Below are 22,373 nucleotides of genomic sequence, written 5' to 3'. Positions count from 1 at the left end.
ACTTAGTTCATCTTGTGTAAAAGGAAATTTGTTTTGATTGTAACGCTTTTCAAACCACCATTCGCAATATTTTTCCGCTACCTGTTAGAAATAGGTTCGTTTCAGCAGTTGCAAGAGAGCGCCAGATAACAACCATCGCTGCGCGATGACGCAAGAAGGCCATATGTTCGTACGTGTAAAACATTAAAAGATCTTACATTATGTCATAAAAGAAACAAGACATCAAAGGATACTTCAAGAGCATCAGAATTTCGTGAACCATACTAAAATGCATAATTCAGCTTAAAGTGCACATTCATATGTCCAGATTCGGATGTAAATTTTCTTGGAGTAGCAGTATTGTATTATCTCATGTATGGTTCTTTATTATGGCATAATGCCATACGTGCACTTGAAATCAGCGAACAGTTGAAACCAGCCAACAGTTGAAATTAAACAGTTCATTTCAAATAAACTGACCTTCTCAGCAGAAAATATTAATAAAAGCCAAATCTCTTTAGCAAACCAACAAAGATGACTTCATTGTTCTGCAAGGCGATTAATGCTTGACTGTCAGAAAGGTAGAAATAAAATCTGAAACTAATGACATATCTTAGCCATCCGTAATTATGCGAACGTATTTTAATTCATTTGATATCTCCCGGTCACAAAAAACCATTTTATCATTTAACGTGAGAGCAATAAACGAAGAGGAAACAACAAAATCACTTAGCGTATACACAGGTCAGGTGGAGACGACCCACCTCCCCACCACAACTCAGACGGCTCTGTGCATCAGGCCCAGATTTACTACACTTACAAACCGGGGCAATATTAGGTAGTGGCGCCAAGCCACACTTCTGTAACAAGAAGCGGGAGAAGGTACTACTCATACGCGACTCAACTACACATGCACAAGAGCCCGCCCGCAACTGCTCAAATGAATCTAATTTAAACAGTTGTCATGTCACGCTCATCGGAGGCAATTTGTTGTTATGAAGCATTGCATAGTCTTCCAAAAACCTTTGACAGACTTTGCTGGTGGCAGACGCTTGTATGAGCACTGTGTTTTTTTGTTGTATACGGCATATTTCCTTTGCAGCTTAAGTTTATTTTATGGTTTTTTTCCCTCTCTCGTTCATGTTTTGTTGCTGCAGTGTTATTCTGCAGTAGCGGGGTACAGTAATATCCTTTGTTAGAATATTGGTTCTTACTACTCAAAAATCACAAAAATTTAACTGAAAACTAAAACAATGAAAAATTCCCGCAATTGTAAACAATTCCCGGGTTTTTACCGGTTTTCTCCCGGATGAAAAAGTTCCCGGGTTTTTCCCGGATCTCCCGGTTGTCCCGGGTCGTGTACACCCTGATAATTAAGAAATACAAGAAAAATTCTGTCGCTTTTCTCAGCCTATGCAGTTTGTGGAAACGGTTGCCAAATCTATGAAGTATTTAAAATCCAGCAAAGAGGTTCTTTTTCAGTTCAGTCCTCGTTTCTCTATTGATTCAGTATCCCAACAGACAAACTGACAACAACATGAAACAGAACAGACACCGCACCACATATTGACATAACAGACTCACCCCGATGGGCAATGAATCCACCATCTGCACAATTACGCCTGATGACCTGCAGATACGTGGCACTAGGTGGGAATGTGGGTCGGCTGAGAGATGTGCTGTGATAGTCCCCACAACTGTGATAGACACTGTGTCTGGATGGTGCAGTGGTTAATGCGGGTGCCTAGTAAGACTAACAGGAGATTCTGAGTTCAAATACTGGTCCAGCATAAATTTTCATTCATTGCCACTGATTTCCCATAAAGTCCCCGTGCAGCTGACGTCAATAGCCCCTTCCTTTTCCTTTCGTTCTTCCTTCCTCCCCACCTTCAATTTACATAATTTATTGTGGCCCTTCAGTCTGCAGACAGTCTCAATAATAAAAATGTTACCAATGGTAAAAATGGTGCTCTAAATGATGTGACCGCTGATTGCATTCTCATTCAATATTTCACTACCCTTGTGACACAGTCATCCACTAAGTTCTAACATATTTACTTTTGTAGTAATTCATTAAAATGAAAAACAATGTTATATGATGCAAACACACCTAAACAATGTTCTTGTGATTACTCAAATTTAGGCCACAATAATCTGCAAAATGCTTTCCACATCTCTCAGTTTAATACCACAGAAGAAAATAACTTCACTGTGCTTAAATTTACACTACCTAGTTGATTGCTGGAGGGGGGAAAAGTAATTACTTTTTTTTTACAGTTACAAAAACTCTTTAAACACAGTATTTTTATGGTGGAGTACTTATACGGAAGAGGGAAAGGTAAGTCAGGGGGAAGGAATCGGGCACAGGTGGTGCGATGTGTGAGCATGCTCATGCCAACATATTGCAGACAATGCAGCATTCCTGTGGAACATCAGCAATACACACATTACATGCACGCCAACATGCAAGTACATACAAATATACAGTTTATATTTACAGAGTGCTCCAAATATTTATCAATACACATGCTTGGCCCACACACACACACACACACACACACACACACACACACACACACACACACACACACACACACACCAATATTAATCACAATAAAAACCCAACTATAAGTATTTAATTGAAATGTTGAAACAAAAAAATAAAATAAAATAAAATAAAATAAACTCTAGGATCAAATATCTGATGTGCTGAATGTGGGAGCTGGCACAAAATTTCTTTTAAACAGTATTAGTGAATTGCAAGAAGAAAACAAGGCTTAAAATGCAGGGTTAAACACAACTAACAGTTACAATAAAGGTGTATGCAAAAGGGTTGCACTCTTCAAACTAACGTTCTACTGTTAGGGATTTATATTTGAATGAAAAGTTACCACTACAGAAGTTACATGGAGGAAAAAATTGGATAAACTGTTTCTTTAATATTGTCATTCTCATTCCTTGCACTTCTTTTTAAATGGCTCTAGGATTTGGTATATTAATCATCAGCTGATAGAAACACATGTGGCCTGTCCTCCTCCTTCAATTGCAATTATCAAAAATTCCAAAAATCAACTTCATAAAATATCCCCCCCCCCCACACACACACACTCCTTGTCTTGTGTAGGCTTTCAGAGGATCATGTATTAAATTTAGTTCTTTATTTTTTGCTGTTTTACTTTCCTGCCAAAATTCCTTTACCTTTACTGCTTTGGAATCATCATATTTGTAACACTTTTTTTTTTTAAATTACTCTAACCATTGTTTCTTCTTCTTTTATGTCATTTCTCTGTAAATCTTCCGTGAACTCTTGGGTCCAGTGTTGTTTTTTTTTTTTTTTTTTTTTTTTCAAAAGTATTTAGGGATCTGTTAAGTTAAATGTTGTCACCAACAATGTATAAATTACCAAAGACTATCTGTCTCTCCTTATTTACTGTTTGTTATACTTTCTACATTCTGATTTATTTCAGCACTACTTCTTAATTTCTAAGAGTATCATTTGTTAGTGGCCCAGTCATTTCTTTATAATTCTTCTTTCACAGTTTCTAGTTCATCCAATCTGCAGTTCAGTTTTAGCTTATAGGCATTCTGAAGCCACTACTCTACTGTAGTGTGCATCATAAAGTTATTAAATCAACATATTTGTGAACATTCTTTGTCTATTTTTTGAAAGCTACCTGAAATTATGCACTTCTAGGCTACTTAGTTTTTCATATCTGAACTGAATGTCTAACAGAAACTGAAGACTTTTTCTAGAATAATGTACCAAGTATTGGAATATCTTTCACTGTTCAAGAACTTGACCACATATTTATCCATTGTAACAAGCACATAATGCTACTTTTAACAATTAAAACAACACTCTGGTAAAATGAAATAAGTATTCTTTGAAATGATGTGGACATTATAGATGTATTAAATATGGCTTGGAAAGAAACACTTTGCTAAGAATGAGCATATTCTTTTGTTAAATGGGGTGAGAACTGTTAGGGGAGAAATCTTGAATTCTATGCAGAAAATAAATATTTCCTTGATGTGAAAAAAATTGGATGTAAAATATTAACACAATTTACATTTCCATTGTATTACTTTGGAAAGAATGCTGTAAGCAGAAGCTACTGTTCTTTTTTGTTTGTCATTTACATTAATTGTTACAGAAAGATATATCATGATATATATTTTCTTTCCTTCATGATTTTTTAAACAAGTCTTTGAATAATGCAAACTGAATACTAATGCCATTTAGATTCTGAAAAGTGCAAAGACAAATGAAGTATTGAGTGCATTCAGTCTCAGAACTACAATGAGTAAATTTCATTTTCGGGTTGTAACTACGATAAAAATCTGAACCAAGATAATTAGGGAACTACTAAATAGATAAACAACAACTCTGTGCACACCACACACACACACACACACACACACACACACACACACAGTTTCATTTTGAACTTTAGCCTCCTTTCTGTCCCATATTTCCATTACTGGAAGTCCTGCATGGAGCTCACACATACCATCATCATCCAGATCATTGGTGCTGCAGTAACCCACCGAGTGCGGTGTCGGGACAGTGGGTACAGCGGTGACGCCCTCGTGAGAGTGCGCCCGTCCTAGTCTCTGCAGGCGTGCCATCTGCGCAGCCACACTGTACGCGGGCGGCTGTCGGGGGGGCGCACTTCGAGGGGGTGGGGGAGGCATAGCCCCTGCTGCAATATAAGACACGGGACCGTGCGGTGGCTGTGACGTGCGATTGCGACGACGATGCAGTCACGAAAGGCAAAGCATAACATTACAGCAGAATAGTGCAGCCAAATATATATCAAGCAAACGATCATGCAGTGTATAAAGCTTTGTATGAAAAAGTAAGTATACATACAACTCTTCATGTCAAGCAAATGGTTTAGTCAATATATTTCCACAAGTTGATATTTAATTTCCATCGGTGTAACCTATGTAGCTATTAAGACACACACATTTAATCTGTAATGACAAGCTCAAATTAGGCAATAAAGCAGAAAAATAATGCGTATCATCACATAGGTATCTCTCATGATTGCAGGGTGAATATTAAGGAGACAAAATCAAAAACATTTATATCAACCCATGTCCAGAAATGGACGGTATGTCTGCAACGATGCAATTAGTACTAATATATTACACTACATATTACATGGTACTAATTAATCATAAGCCTACACAACTGTCATCTGTGGCCTGAGGAATGGTTAAATCACTGCATCAGCAACAGTTCAGGATTAGGATTATTGGTGAGTACCTACATGGACCATCTGTCTTCCCACAATGCCATAATAAACATACATGTGAAGTTCCTACTGAACACTCTGGCTATTTTACTAAAGAATGTGCCTTTAGCAAAATGGCAGGTAAGATGGCCAATGTGTGCTGGAGCACAAGGCCACTTTCATCTCACTGTTTATCAACAGTCCTTGTGCGTAGCAGCCTTGTCCACTAGACTTAAATCTCCTCGAGTTTTACATCGGTGCACCCAACAAAAGTTTTGTGTACTGAACACTTGCTGAAGTATAGACCCTTGAACAACATGCTCATGTAGGCTGTGACATTATTTGGCTACCAAACAGAACATTTGAAAAGTGAGACAATCCACGATGTGCCCTGTAAATGTTTGCAATGTGCCACATGGGAGCCACTCTGAAAATCTTTTGAAACATGAAAGAAATTAATACCAAGTAATTAATGTATGGTGTAATATACCAGTACTATAACGGCTGTCACAAAAATAAGCAGATCAATGTTAGTTCTCTGTCTTACAGCATTGCCACTTAGTGATGATTTCCAATGTTAGTAAACATTCTGAAAAAAGTCATACATCTGTATTTATACTCTAAAATATGATATGGTACTTCCCAAAAGAAAATAACTGCCACTTGTTAAGGAAAAAAAATCTAATACTACCAGAAATTTCTAAGAAATATTATTTTTACCTTAACTGTTGAACGAGCCAGAAACACTAACGGATTGAAAAACAATGTACGACTATCCTCAAATTCCAAAACAAAAAATAAAATAACTATGAAGTGCGAAACTGTTTCACCTGTGCAACAGCAAATGATGTTGCTGATGAATTCACATCCTATTCGACCTCGTAGAAACTCCCAATGAACGATTTGTTAAGAAAATTATAAAATTAATTTTGGTAACATCTGAGACATCATTACCATATTGAGTCACCTAAAAACAAGGTTTTCTTGTACATGTACAGCAGCAAAGGAGAACTTGCATGCCACTGCCAGGATTCTTGTTCTGACGGCTTACCTTAATGTGACCAAGAATATTTCCTACCACTTGAACGGATTATATTAGCAGCTCTTACACACTTTTTATCGCAACATCCATCACCCAAAACATCGATATTCACTGCACAAAAGTGCCTGTTGATATTTTCAAACCATCATTTCTCTTGGAGCCTTGCCAAAATTATTTCTTCAAATGGTTATGCAAACATCAGGTTCTGTACAAACAAATCATAGGCCTAATTTCCTCTGTATGCAATTAATGTATAGCCCACAAACATACAGTGAGGTGCAGTATCCCTCTGACCTCTAAGAAATTTGTCCCCATCGTCACATTTTCTGGACTTAAAACCAATGTCATTTAGAAGTGACTGAATGGTTTTTTTCCAAGCCCTCATAATTTTGTATTGTATTTATGCACAGCTTTAGCAGCCACAGTATTACTATCCCTCATTGTAGTATTCTAACACAGTCCCGTGAACCACTTCTTCATTAAAATCATCTGTTTGATTAAATCTAGTTCCTCTGGTGAACAGAAGATAGCATTCACGTCTACAGGCTCTGAAGAAGCTACAATATCGCTAACACACTGCATTGCTCTTCCCTCATCCTAAGCAAGTTTGTTGAAAAACTTTAAGACATTAGATATTATATATTCAGTTTCTTTTCTAATGTTGATTCAGTCCCAGTATATACCAAGATGATGTGGGCTAGCAACACAGAATGTTGCTCTTCAGTATCACTGAAAACTGTATGTAAAACAGAATGAGTTCACAGAACAAAGCAAAGACAAACACAGGGAAGTACCAAATTGTGACAACAGGCCAGTCAGTACTTGACACACTAATACTGCAAGGCTGTAGGAGATGAGGGGTGACATGTACAGAGAGACCTAGAGCAGCCTACTTTAATGACGACGGCTAAACAGCTTTATCACACACCCACTATTAATCTCAACATTTATGTTGATATAAACACTTTTGCCCTTTTTCCTGTCATGGATCACCCCTGCAATTTGTCTCCATACTTAATATGTACCCACTATAATACGAGGGCTATCCACAATGTACATTACGTTTTGGAATTAAAAATAAATAAAGTATTGGAATTTTTTTATTATATACAGATGAAAGCCACACTTAAATACTACTTTTCTACATAGTTGCCATTTAAATTAAGGCACTTATCGTAGCGATGGACGAGCTTGGAAATTCCTTCGTTGTAAAATTCGGCCGCCTGCGCCTTCAACCACGTGGTTATCTCTTCTTGAAGCTGTGCGTCGTCATCAAAACGCTGCATAGCCAACCACTTCTTCATTGCTGGGAATAAGTGGAAGTCACTAAGTGTGGCTTTCATCTGTATATAATAAAAAAAAATTCCAATACTTTATTTATTTTTAATTCCAAAACGTAATGTACTTTGTGGATAGCCCTCGTACTTCGGATGTAAAACTACCTTCTGCTATTAAACCAGTTTCTGATTGAATGAATAATATGACAGAATCAATCATAAGACACACAGTACTTTCTGAAGACTTCTCCTTATTCCTATAACATGTAATCTGTTTAAACAATCCAAGTGTTCTTGATCAACTGGATGGGGAAATAGACATGATGATGCTAGGGTTTAAAAAAAATTTCTTCACGGCAGTAAAAGGTGCTTTTGTAATGGAAAAAGTTGACACTGGACTTCAAGTAAAACATCGAGTATACAGTGGTGAACATACAAGGGTGTTTCACAGTCCTCCTGGAATAAAACTTTAGGCTTGGAATCAAGTCACTCAAAAACAATGATCAAAGGACAATGAATGTTAGTGGAAATATGTCAAAATAAAATAGCAGATACCCAGAAGTTTCAGTTATCACATCAAGTTACAGCACCCAGATAGTGTGTTATTAAAAAAGAACTGTACTTCTGAAATTTAGTCAGTTTTAGATTTCTCTACATACATGGGCATGAGGGTATAACACTGATGAAGTGCATTAAGTGTGTGAAGCACATGAGCATAGTGTAACTACTGAAATGGGTGGGGAAAATGAGGTATTGGTGTTATGGGTTAAGAGAAGGAATTTGATTGCCCACAAAAAGAAGAGCAGTAAGAGGCCTCAAATACAGACCCACAAATTTGCTTTATGTGATAGATAGGGGTAAGAAATGAAAGAGGAAGCCGCATGGTAGAATTTTGCACAGAGCATAGCTTAATCATAGCTAACACATGGTTCAAGAATCATGAAAGAAGGTTGTATACATGGAAGAGGCCTGGAGATACTGGAAGGTTTCAGATAGATCGACACGGTAAGACAGAGATTTAGGAACCAGGTTTTAAATTGTAAGACATTTCCAGGGGCAGATATGGACTCTGACCACAATCTACTGGTTATGAATTGTAGATTAAAAGTGAGGAAACTGCAAAAAGGTGGGAATTTAAGGAGATGGGACCTGGATAAACTGACAGAACCAGAGGTTGTAAAGAGTTTCAGGGAGATCATTAGGGAACGATTGACAGGAATGGGGGAAAGAGATACAGTAGTTGAAGAATGGGTAGCTTCGAGGGATGAAATAGTGAAGGCAGCAGAGGATCAAGTAGGTAAAAAGATGAGGACTAGTAGGAATCCTTGGTTAACAGAAGATATACTAAATTTAAATGATGAAAGGAGAAAATATAAAAATTCAGTAAATGAAGCAGGCAAAAAGGAATACAAAGTCTCAAAAACGAGGTCAACAGGAAGTGCAAAATGATTAAGCAGGGATGGCTAGAAGACAAATGTAAGGATGAAGAGGCATATCTCACTAAGGGTAAGATAGATACTGCCTACAGGAAAACTAAAGAGACTTTTGGAGAAAAGAGAATCACTTGTATGAATATCAAGAGCTCAGATGGAAACCCAATTCTAAGCAAAGACGGGAAAGCAGAAAGGTGGAAGGAGTATATAGAGGGTCTATACAAGGGCAATGTACTTAGGACAATATTATGGAAATGGAAGAGGATGTAGATGAAGATGAAATGGGACATATGATACTGTGTGAAGAGTTTGACACAGCACTGAAAGACCTGAGTCAAAACAAGGCCCCGGGAGTAGACAACATTCCATTAGAACTACTGACAGCGTGGTAGAAGCTGACCTCGGGGAAGATCTGTTTGGATTCCGTAGAAATGTTGGAACACGTCAGGAAATACTGACCCTTAGAACTTCCCACAGAAAAGAGATTAAGCAAAGGCAAACCTACATTTCTAGCATTTGTAGACTTAGAGAAAGCTTTTGACAATGTTGACTCGAATACTCTCAAATTCTGAGAGTGGCAGGGGTAAAATACAGGGAGCATCTACATCTACATCTACATCTATACTCCGCGAGCCACCTTACGGTGTGTGGCGGAGGGTACTTATTGTACCACTATCTGATCCCCCCTTCCCTGTTCCATTCACGAATTGTGCGTGGGAAGAACGACTGCTTGTAAGTCTCTGTATTTGCTCTAATTTCTCGGATCTTTTCGTTGTGATCATTACGCGAGATATATGTGGGCGGTAGTAATATGTTGCCCATCTCTTCCCGGAATGTGCTCTCTCGTAATTTCGATAATAAACCTCTCCGTATTGCGTAACGCCTTTCTTGAAGTGTCCGCCACTGCAGCTTGTTCAGCATCTCCGTAACGCTCTCGCGCTGACTAAATGTCCCCATGACGAATCGCGCTGCTTTTCGCTGGATCATGTCTATCTCTTCTATTAATCCAACCTGGTAAGGGTCCCATACTGATGAGCAATACTCAAGAATCGGACGAACAAGCGTTTTGTAAGCTACTTCTTTCGTCGATGAGTCACATTTTCTTAGAATTCTTCCTATGAATCTCAACCTGGCGCCTGCTTTTCCCACTATTTGTTTTATGTGATCATTCCACTTCAGATCGCTCCGGATAGTAACTCCTAAGTATTTTACGGTCGTTACCGCTTCCAATGATTTACCACCTATGGCATAATCGTACTGGAATGGATTTCTGCCCCTATGTATGCGCATTATATTACATTTATCTACGTTTAGGGAAAGCTGCCAGCTGTCGCACCATGCATTAATCCTCTGCAGGTCTTCCTGGAGTACGTACGAGTCTTCTGATGTTGCTACTTTCTTGTAGACAACCGTGTCATCTGCAAATAGCCTCACGGAGCTACCGATGTTGTCAACTAAGTCATTTATGTATATTGTAAACAATAAAGGTCCTATCACGCTTCCTTGCGGTACTCCCGAAATTACCTCTACATCTGCAGATTTTGAACCGTTAAGAATGACATGTTGTGTTCTTTCTTCTAGGAAATCCTGAATCCAATCACAAACCTGGTCCGATATTCCATAAGCTCGTATTTTTTTCACTAAACGTAAGTGCGGAACCGTATCAAATGCCTTCCTGAAGTCCAGGAATACGGCATCAATCTGCTCGCCAGTGTCTACGGCACTGTGAATTTCTTGGGCAAATAGGGCGAGCTGAGTTTCACATGATCTCTGTTTGCGGAATCCATGTTGGTTATGATGAAGGAGATTTGTATTATCTAAGAACGTCATAATACGAGAACACAAAACATGTTCCATTATTCTACAACAGATTGACGTAAGCGAAATAGGCCTACAATTATTCGCATCTGATTTATGACCCTTCTTGAAAATGGGAACGACCTGCGCTTTCTTCCAGTCGCTAGGTACTTTACGTTCTTCCAGCGATCTACGATAAATTGCTGATAGAAAGGGGGCAAGTTCTTTAGCATAATCACTGTAGAATCTTAAGGGTATCTCGTCTGGTCCGGATGCTTTTCCGCTACTAAGTGATAGCAGTTGTTTTTCAATTCCGATATCGTTTATTTCAATATTTTCCATTTTGGCGTCCGTGCGACGGCTGAAGTCAGGGACCGTGTTACGATTTTCCGCAGTGAAACAGTTTCGGAACACTGAATTCAGTATTTCTGCCTTTCTTCGGTCGTCCTCTGTTTCGGTGCCATCGTGGTCAACGAGTGACTGAATAGGGGATTTAGATCCGCTTACCGATTTTACATATGACCAAAACTTTTTAGGGTTCTTGTTTAGATTGTTTGCCAATGTTTTATGTTCGAATTCGTTGAATGCTTCTCTCATTGCTCTCTTTACGCTCTTTTTCGCTTCGTTCAGCTTTTCCTTATCAGCTATGATTCGACTACTCTTAAACCTATGATGAAGCTTTCTTTGTTTCCGTAGTACCTTTCGTACATGATTGTTATACCACGGTGGATCTTTCCCCTCGCTTTGGACCTTAGTCGGTACGAACTTATCTAAGGCGTACTGGACGATGTTTCTGAATTTTTTCCATTTTTGTTCCACATCCTCTTCCTCAGAAATGAACGTTTGATGGTGGTCACTCAGATATTCTGCGATTTGTGCCCTATCACTCTTGTTAAGCAAATATATTTTCCTTCCTTTCTTGGCATTTCTTATTACACTTGTAGTCATTGATGCAACCACTGACTTATGATCACTGATACCCTCTTCTACATTCACGGAGTCGAAAAGTTCCGGTCTATTTGTTGCTATGAGGTCTAAAACGTTAGCTTCACGAGTTGGTTCTCTAACTATCTGCTCGAAGTAATTCTCGGACAAGGCAGTCAGGATAATGTCACAAGAGTCTCTGTCCCTGGCTCCAGTTCTGATTTTGTGACTATCCCATTCTATACCTGGTAGATTGAAGTCTCCCCCTATTACAATAGTATGATCACGAAACTTCTTCACGACGTTCTGCAGGTTCTCTCTGAGGCGCTCAACTACTACGGTTGCTGATGCAGGTGGTCTATAGAAGCATCCGACTATCATATCTGACCCACCTTTGATACTTAGCTTAACCCAGATTATTTCACATTCGCATTCACTAATAACTTCACTGGATATTATTGAATTCTTTACTGCTATAAATACTCCTCCACCATTGGCGTTTATCCTATCCTTGCGGTATATATTCCATTCTGTGTCTAGGATTTCGTTACTGTTCACTTCCGGTTTTAACCAACTTTCCGTTCCTAATACTATATGCGCACTATTTCCTTCAATAAGAGATACTAATTCAGGAACCTTGCCCTGGATACTCCTGCAGTTTACCAATATTACGTTAACTTTTCCTGTTTTTGGTCTCTGAGGACGGACATTCTTTATCAACGATGATAATGTCCTCTCTGGTAAGCCGTCAGGTATTTTATCGTTTCGCCCAAGGGGGGGTCCCTCTAACCTAAAAAACCCCCGTGTGCACGCCACACGTACTCTGCTACCCTAGTAGCTGCTTCCGGTGTGTAGTGCACGCCTGACCTGTCGAGGGGGGCCCTACAGTTCTCCACCCAATAACGGAGGTCGATGAATTTGCAACCATTATAGTCGCAGAGTCGTCTGAGCCTCTGGTTTAGACCCTCCACACGGCTCCAAACCAGAGGACCGCGATCGACTCTGGGCACTATGCTGCAGATATTAAGCTCAGCTTGCACTCCGCGTGCGATGCTGGTTGTCTTCACCAAATCAGCCAGCCACCGGAAGGAACCAAGGATGGCCTCAGAACCCAAGCGGCAGGCGTCATTCGTTCCGACATGTGCTACTATCTGCAGCCGGTCACACCCAGTGCGTTCAATAGCTGCCAGAAGGGCCTCCTCCACATTACGGACGAGACCCCCCGGCAAGCACACCGAGTGCACACTGGCATTCTTCCCCGACCTACCCGCTATTTTCCTGAGGGGCTCCATAACCCGCCTAACGTTGGAGCTCCCTATAACTAATAGGCCCGCCCTCTGTGACTGTCGGGACCTTGCCGGAGAATCGGCCACTGGCCCAACAGGCGAGGCATCCTGTGGTGGCTCGGAAACGATGTCATCACCACTAGGAAGCACCCCGTACCTGTTGGAAAGGGGTAAGGCAGCCGCCACGCGGCCAGATCCCACCTTCGCCTTTCGGCCAGGCACGCGCGAGCCCACCACTGTCCGCCATTCACCCTGGAGTGATGGCTGACCGGTAAGATGCTCACTGCCGGAAGACGCAGCGACATCAGGGGCTCCATGTGATTCCAAGGCCACCGAAGTAGGCATAGGTCTCACCACAGTTGCCCCAACGCCACTACGAGCCGACGCCTGCGCCTCGAGCTCGATGAGCCTAACAGACAAAGCCTCCACCTGCCCCCGAAGAGTGGCCAATTCTCCTTGCGTCTGCTCACAACAACCACAGTCCCTACACATGACTATGTTTACCCTACCCTATACGGTGACAAATTCCCAAGATAATCTTCTGATGAGCTACTCTGATAATCAAGAAACACTCACTGAAATACGAGACGCAAAAACTACGCTAGGTTTTCCCAGAAAAACTATTTAAAAGCTAAGCGCAGCAAATAAGCACAAAAACGCTTTATACAAACACTACTCGCTGCTGCTGGTGCTCTCGCTCTGGCTGTCACAAGACAACTGCTGATTCAAGTGACTAGTGGCTAACGGCCGCGAAACAAACAAAAGACGGTTTTAGGGCGCTTTCTGTTCTAAACGATCAAGAAAATACTAAGAAATCTAACACGAAAACTACGTAAAGTTTTATCAAGAACTGTTAGTTACTATGCAGAGCAGATAAACACAAATAGAATCCCTTCCTTAGTAGAAGGTCGTAAACAAAATGCAAAATAAACGCTTTATACAAACAGTACTCGCTGCTGCTGGTGCTCTCGCTCTGGCTGTCACAAGACACAAGAACAAAAGGCTATTTACAATTTGTACAGAAACCAGATGGCAGTTATGAGAGTCGAGGGGCATGAAAGGGAAGCAGAGGTTGGGAAGTGAGTGAGACAGGGTTATATCCTATCCCCGATGTTATTCAATCTGTATATTGAGCAAGCAGTAAAGGAAACAAAAGAAAAATTTGGAGTAGGACTTAAAATCCATGGAGAAGAAATAAAAACTTTGTGGTTCGCCGATGACATTGTAATTCTGTCAGAGACAGCAAAGGACCTGGAAGAGCAGTTGAACAGAATGGACAGTGTCTTGAAAGGAGGATGTAAGATGAACATCGACTAAAGCAAAATGAGGATAATGGAATTTAGTCAAATTAAATCAGGTGATGCTGAGGGAATTAGTTTAGGAAATGTAATACTTTTAGTAGGAGGTGAGAGTTCCTATTTGAGGAGCAAAATAACTGAAATAATTTCTAAGACTATCCCGCCATTTTGTCATCATATAGAATCGGGTGTACTGCCAGTGGTCTGTGTCTTCCCAACACGATATTGCAACGTCTTAACTTGGCGTCTTCATGATATGTTCACTGAGATTGGTTGACGAGCTGACCTAGTCCCACATTTATGCCTGGGCGGTGTGTGGGACTAGGTCAGCTCGTCAACCGGTCTCAGGGAACACCTGATGAAGATGCCAAGTTAAGATGTCGAAATATCGTGTTGGGAAGACACAGACCACCGGCAGTACACCCAATTCTACAAGATAACAAAATAACTGATGATGGTTGACGTAGAAAGGATATAAAATGTAGACTGGCAATGGCAAGGAAAGTGTTTCTGAAGAAGAAAAATTTGTTAACATCGAGTATAGATTTAAGTGTCAGAAAGTCGTTTCTGAAAGTATTTGTATGGAGTGTAGCCATGTATGGAAGTGAAACATGGACGATAAATAGTTTGGACAAGAAGAGAATAGAAGCTTTCAAAATGTGGTGCTACAGAAGAATGTTGAAGACTGGATGGGTAGATCACGTAACTAATTAGAAGGTACTGAACAGAATTGGGGAGAAGAGAAATCAGTGGCTCAACTTGACTGGAAGAAGGGATCGGTTGGTAGGATATGTTCTTAGACATCAAGGGATCACCAATTTAATATCGGAGGGCAACGTGGACAGTAAAAATCGCAGAGGGAGACCAAGAGATGAATACACTAAGCAGATTCAGAAAGATGTAGGTTGTAGTGGGTACTGCGAAATGAAGAAGTTTGCACAGGATAGAGTAGCATGGAGAGCTGCATCAAACCAGTCTCCACGACAACAACAGGGGGGAGAGGGAGAGGGGCAGCAGCCATTTCCACATTTACTCCCACATACATAATCCACAAGCTACCATGTGGTGCACAGTGGAGGATACCTTTTACTATTACTACTCATTTCCTTTCCTGTTCCATTCATAAACTGAGTGAGGGAAAAATGACTATCTATATGCCTCCATACAGGCCCTCTCTCTTATCTGCATGGTCCTTTTGCAAAATGTATGTTAGCAACAGTTGAATCATTCTGCAATCAGCTTGAAATGTGTTTTAGAAATTTTGTCAATGATGTTGCATGAAAAGAATGTCATCTTCCTCCAAGGATTCCCACTTGTGCTCACAAAGCCTCTCCGCAACACTCAAGTGTTGACCAAACCTACCAGTAACAGATCTAGCAACCCACCTCTGAATTGCTTCAATATCGTCCTCTAATCGAACTGGTGACGGGAAGGGGATCCCAAAAGTAGTATTTGAGAATAAGTCACACTGAAGTCCGCGTCACCTAGGACGGTGCTTCCGCATATAGAGGCGGAGCGCAAAGGAAGTTTGGGGGATGAGAACTGTGCATGCGCAGCAGTAGAGAGCGGACAAACAAAGTCCACATTGCCGTACTGCATTGCTGCGGAGGATAACAGTCAGGCTCATCTGCCTACGGTATACTGTATTATACTCTCAAATCTATGAGGGGAATAATAAATATTAAAACCAATTTCAATCTATCATCATGAGATAAATATTAATTCACGTCATTAATTCGCGTCACTGCTCCACAGATTTACTCTGCGTGACGTCGGGAGGCGAGAACAGCTGACACAGCTTTGTGAAAACGTGAAGTACAATTTTTCTCAAAATGACATTGAAACTGCTTGCAATAATTACCATTTATTGCGATTTGAACTGCACTGTAAGTAAAAATTTAATACACAACAAAATTAACTTCAAGCACAAACCAAAATCATTATATCTGCTTGACAACTACTTCTGCTCAATAGAATTTTTAAAAAGGTGTAAGGTGTGTGTGTGTGTGTGTGTGTGTGTGTGTGTGTGATGATAGTTAAGTGTAATCGTTATGTGTAAAAAAAGGAATTAGTGGTAGAAAAGATTAATGTAAGAGACTATCGTAAAAATTGTCAGTAAGCTGTCATGTTTTTAGTTGTTTACGGGCATTATGAGAGTAAACTAGCATGTTTGATATTACAGTAAGAGAGCACATTTATAATCAATTGAACAAGCAATTAACCATCATCTACGAATAACTCCAGGGAATCTGATCGATAACACCGAAAACCACAAATATCTCGACAAGTAACAGTTACTGTTGTTTTAGGGCCTTATACAGTTCGTACCTTGAAAAATGACAGATGTTTACAAAATGGTGGGAGAAGCTTAACTTCTCTTTGGGAAATATGTTGAACATTATAGTCTGCATAATCAAAAGTGTACAAAGTTCTCATTATTACGTATGCAACTGATATGTTGACAAACATATTCTTTAAACAACGAGTCTTTAAAACTAAGAAATATTATTACTTTTCTCCAAAGTCTACATCATAATAGCATCATTACTTCAATTTGAGTCTGTTTCCGAACAATCTGATTTTAAATTTACGATAATAGGTTAAAGGCTTATATCCGTCATCACTTCCCTGTCAAGTTCTTTCTGAAACTTTTCAGTATGCCACACAGAATGTGCCCATGTTACAGGTGGGATGTTGTTCGTTGCCTCATTATCTAGTGCCTCATGCACAAGCGATTCACTGTATCTTGAATGTTTTTTTTTTTCTTTTTTCTTTATTTCCCTCCTGCCACATAGCATTAAAACCCTTTGCCCAAATTAATTCCATGGGGCTACAATGACAGTGATATATGGGTAAATGCAAAACTGTGTGATCCCATTCATGTGCAAAGAAGTCAAGTTTGTACATTCTGTCATCTGCAGGAGATTGGCACGAGTCTGGTTTATACGGTGCATAATATTTTTATTTTCAAGCCAGAGAAAAACATCTGCTTTTTTGTGTTTGTACTTGATGTTTTCTCTATAACAGCTGAATTATAACTGGCAATGACCAACTTCGAAGCAAGGTATGACAAAAATTGTAAATCATGTCACCAAACTGACAGCGTTCATTACCGAATGGTAATCACTGCTGCTTTTCTTGCAAGTAAATACAAGTTTATTCTCAGAAATAAAACCAGAAGAAACGCATAATAATTATCCGAGAACTTATCCCTTTGAAAACTTTAAAACTGCCAGTACCATCACTCATTTTCCAGCAGATCATCTTGGAATGATTCTAATTGACCCATGTTTCATCAAGCTAATACACTGTTGAACTACCTCCTTCTCTTGAATCGTGAATCTTTATATGGGATATTGTTCATGCTGCACCTAGGTCCCTTCTTTAAACTACAAACTCTTATTAACATATCTGGAACCAACGTCTTTTAAAATTCTTTACCCTGACGAAGCGCTTACCACTGAAGCCTGCATAACTGCAACAAGTTTTTGTTATGTTGGGCATTCATCAGTCGCATGGAGTACTTTAAAACATCATTGTTAAAACTATCCATTCGTGTTACAGGTCCTTTGCAATTTTGATGGTTTCCTGGCAACATGAAACCAACTATTTCTAGGTGACACTTTCCTTTACAATTCTCTTCACAATTATCTTTACAATACTCTTTACAGTTCTCTTGCTAACACCACACGATTCTGGAGTCCATTCTTGTGTTTGCCAATGTCAACAGTAGGAGACCTGCTTTTAAATTTACATTTGAAAAAGTTATAAAAGTGGTAAATAATCCGCCTCACCTGCTTGCGAAGCACTTCACGTTTATTACCGTCAACTGACCTTTTTATTTTATTTTTTTTTTTTTTTTGTAGCACTTAAACATTTACAAGATACACATTCACAAAGGAAAAACAGAAATTGATAGTTGAATGAATAATTCAGTTGTTGCAAAGTGTGGCAACAGTGTAGCATGTAGGTGTGATATTCTCGCTCTCGAGCTGTAACACTCTGCCAGTTGCTCAGAAAGAGAATGAATATTATTGGCCGCCTGTGGCTAGTGAAGGGGAATGCGCAGAACAGCTGAAAATTGGGCTGCCTTCTAACATGACATGAACAATAGCGTTCTATATGCAATTTCCTTTATAGATGAACCACACTTTACTAAAATTTTCCCAATAAATCAAAGTCAAACATTGGTCTTCCCTACTACCATGCTTATGTGCTTAGTCCACTTCATATCACTTTGCAATATTAATGGCTAGGTATTTAATTACCATGACTGTGTCCAGCAGGATGCTACTAATGCTGTATTCAAACATTACTGTGGTTGTTTTTCCTACTCATCTACATTAACTCACATTTTTCTACATTCGAGCAAGCTGCCATTAATTGCACCAACTATAAATTTTGTCTAAGTGATCTTCTATCCTTTTACAGTCACTAAATGGTGAAACCTTCCCTTACACCAAAGCATCATCAGCAAACAGTCGCAGATTGCTCCTCACAGTATCTGTCAGATCGTTTATGTATCTGCAGAATAAGAGGGGCCAAATTACACTTCCCTGGAGCACTCCTCACAATACTCTTGTCTCTGAGGAACTTTCACCCGAGGACAACGTACTTGGTTCTATTACCAAAGAAGTCTTTAAGCTAACCACATATTTTAGAATGCATTCCATATGCTCATAGCTTTGTTAACAGTCTGTAGTGTTCAACAACTTCTGGAAGACTAGGAATATGGAATCTGCCTATTGCCCTTCATCCATGCTTTGCAGGATATCATTTTTGTGCAAGTAATGCTTTCTTTGTGATTCACAAATAAAAAACAGGAGTAAGAATGAAGGTTATGGATTATCACGAACTTGTGATGATACAACAAACAAGGCCTTGCAGTTATGTCAATCCAGCTCACTTGCAAATTCAAACCACTACAAATTTATTTGGAATAATTTTCAGAGCCTACACATGGCAACGGCAAACACCTGAATATCAACAAGGTGTCATAACACTCCTGAATATCAAATACAGTAAAACACGGATAATGGAATGTAGTCAAATCAGGCGTACTGCAGAAATAAAGTTAGAACATGGGATACTAAAAGTAGATAATGAGTTTTGCTATTAGGGCAGCAAAATTACTGACTATGGCTGAAGCAGAGAGGATATAAAGTGCAGAATGGCTATTGTAACGGGATATCCTCCTCTGGCATTACTTTTCCACAACAGTAGTTGTCGATACCAGTGTTATTTTTTGAATATTATCTTAGTTGCTTTTCTGAAAACTGTAATATAATTTTATACACAGTATATCTAAAAACAAAGATGATGTGACTTACCAAACGAAAGCGCTGGCACGTCGATAGACACACAAACAAACACACAAAATTCTACCTTTCACAACCAACGGTTGCTTCGTCAGGAAAGAGGGAGGGAGAGGGAAAGACGAAAGGATGTGGGTTTTAAGGGAGAGGGTAAGGAGTCATTCCAATCCTGGGAGCGGAAAGACTTACCTTAGGGGGAAAAAAAGGATGGGTATACACTCGCGCGCGCGCGCCCACACACACACACACACACACACACACACACACACACACACACACACACATCCATCCACACATATACAGACACAAGCAGACATATACAGGGGGCAAAGAGTTTGGGCAGAGATCTCTGCCTAAACTCTTTGCCCCTGTATATGTCTGCTTGTGTCTGTATATGTGTGGATGGATATATGTGTGTGTGTGTGTGCGCGCGAGTGTATACCTGTCCTTTTTTCCCCCCTAAGGTAAGTCTTTCCGCTCCCGGGATTGGAATGACTCCTTACTCTCTCCCTTAAAAACCACATCCTTTCGTCTCTCCCTCTCCTTCCCTCTTTCCTGACAAAGCAACTGTTGGTTGCGAAAGCTAGAATTTTGTGTGTATGTTTGTGTGTCTATCGACGTGCCAGCACTTTCGTTTGGTAAGTCACATCATCTTTGATTTTAGATATATTTTTCCCACGCGGAATGTTTCCCTCTATTATATTTATACACAGTATGTTATATTTAAAGCTAAAATTTGTGAAAAGGAATTACTTTATAAAATATTTTAGGTTTGATATTATGCTTGATGATTACTAGTTCTGAATGTACAGTTAAAATTATTATTATTATTATTATTATTATTATTATTATTTTGAGAAACATTTGAAATTACAAATTATTTGCAGACATAAAATTTCTACTGTTATTTACACAATCCTGTACTGTTTAGTATGTTTATTCCCGGATTCATTTATGAAATAATAATCGAAATTTATAATTTAATGAAAACTAGTAAATTGTCATTTGTTAAGAAAAATTGTAAACCCTTTGGAATATTGTTATTTCTACAAAGTATGAGAGTTGTAAGCTTGCCTCTGATGTGATCAGACATATTTTTGTGTAATAGGTGTGAACAATGTAATTTCGTCTTTGTTAATATGAAAAATCAAAATACTGTATGATACACAAAACTGTGAGAAAATCAGCGGAAAATATATTTATGTAAAAAATTCTGCAACAACAATCTTCTAATTTATTTAGTTCAACCCAACCATGAGGACCTGATGTTAGATTTTCAGATTCAGTAACTAGACCCCCAGACAAGAACTGGAGCCATTTCAACATGACAAGCTAAGTAATCTTGAAAGTTTATTGTAATCTTCGCTCCTCTCACATATTCATAAAAGACTATGCTTATTAATTCCTTGGACTGGTCATTATTTAATGTGGACAATAAATGGAAATAGGAAGGAGGGGGGAGGGAATTACACTATATAAGAAAAGCAGTTCAGAAAGAGAGAAATTTGTGAACATGTTGTATAAAATGAAGAGTAAGGAAGTCTCTTCAGAACAAAGAGAAAGGGAATATAATCTTCTGAAATGTAGTGCTAACAGAAGAATGCTAAAGATCAAATGAGTAGATAGGGTACCTACGGAAGAGGTACTGAATCTAATTGGTGAAGAAATGAATTTATGCCACAACTTGAGTAAAATAAGAATGTAAGTTGTTAGGACACATCCTAACACATCAAGGTATCAACAATTTGGTAGAGCTGCATTATACCAGTCTTCAGAGTTAACTTGTTCGCTGTCTTGAAGCAATGTGCTTGAATATGTTGCTGTTAATCCGTAGATAACCTGAGAAGATTTTCCATCAGTGAAATTTGTGGAGTAGGCCTACATTCTCACATGCTGAGCTCTGTAGTCTAAGAAATATTTAATACATTCACAATGCTAGTTTGATGTTCTGCAAGCTTATTTTCTTTTCAGTAGTACACAGGTGGAACTGAGATACATGTTTCTGGAAATCAAGAACATAGTATCGCACACACACACACACACACACACACACACACACACACACACACACACGCGCGCGCACGCGCACACACACACAGGCAGCTGGAGCCAGACTGTGAGCAGCAGAGTATTATGGGAGAGGCAACTGGGTGGGAGTAAGGAAGGGGCTGGAGCGGGGAGGGGGAGGGATAGCAGGGTAGAGGTGGGTGATGGTAAAGTGCTTTCTATTTTTGATAAAAGCTTTGTTAGCTGAAAGCTAACTTTTCAATAGTCTTTTTTCGTTGTGCCTTTCTGCAACTCAGCATCTCTGCTATATCATATACTGTTACATCCCATTCAGGATTTTCCATTGTTTGGTTTAAGTATGTAGTTCTCAATTTGTCAAGGTTTCAAAACTAATTGCTGATCATGTAAAGACAAGATATGCAATTCACTATACATGGTTTAAATGAAGCTAAACATTACTGTTCCTCTGAATACTTTTTAATTATGTATAAAACATTCTTCCTTAATTTATTCTTATTACAACAAAGTAAAAGTGTTGAATCACTACAGAATTTTACAGAATGTTTCCTTCGTTTTCTTAGAAGTCTCAAAGTATGACAACACTTCTCACATCAAAACACATCATGCATTGGCAAGAACCTAAAATTTCTCAGAAAATCAAATGCATTGATATAAAAACACCAGGGTGTATATCTACATGACACATCTGCATGACACAAATCAATAAACTTACTAGAAAAGCTTTGGCATTGCACAGTGGTGCCAAAGTGGTCAA

At 39.3% G+C, this 22,373-nt stretch overlaps 1 protein-coding gene across 11 annotated transcripts in view; it reads right to left on the bottom strand.

Annotated features, from left to right (window-relative positions):
* The window catches only part of LOC126092365 (rap guanine nucleotide exchange factor 2), a 318,859-nt gene that overhangs the window by 9,805 nt on the left and 286,681 nt on the right, over positions 1-22,373 (bottom strand). For 7 of the 11 annotated variants that reach the window (XM_049907913.1, XM_049907922.1, XM_049907949.1 and 4 more), the window contains one exon: positions 4,491-4,682. The exons of the other annotated variants lie outside the window; for them this stretch is intronic. In XM_049907913.1, coding sequence (XP_049763870.1) covers positions 4,491-4,682 — 192 coding nt within the window. The remainder of the gene's footprint in view (positions 1-4,490; positions 4,683-22,373) is intronic. 11 annotated transcript variants of the gene reach the window in all.

This window comes from Schistocerca cancellata, chromosome 1 (genome assembly GCF_023864275.1).
Source record: "Schistocerca cancellata isolate TAMUIC-IGC-003103 chromosome 1, iqSchCanc2.1, whole genome shotgun sequence".
Classification (NCBI taxonomy): domain Eukaryota; kingdom Metazoa; phylum Arthropoda; class Insecta; order Orthoptera; family Acrididae; genus Schistocerca; species Schistocerca cancellata.
The sequence above is the reverse complement of the archived record's forward strand: the minus strand, read 5'-3'. Positions and strand labels throughout refer to the sequence as shown.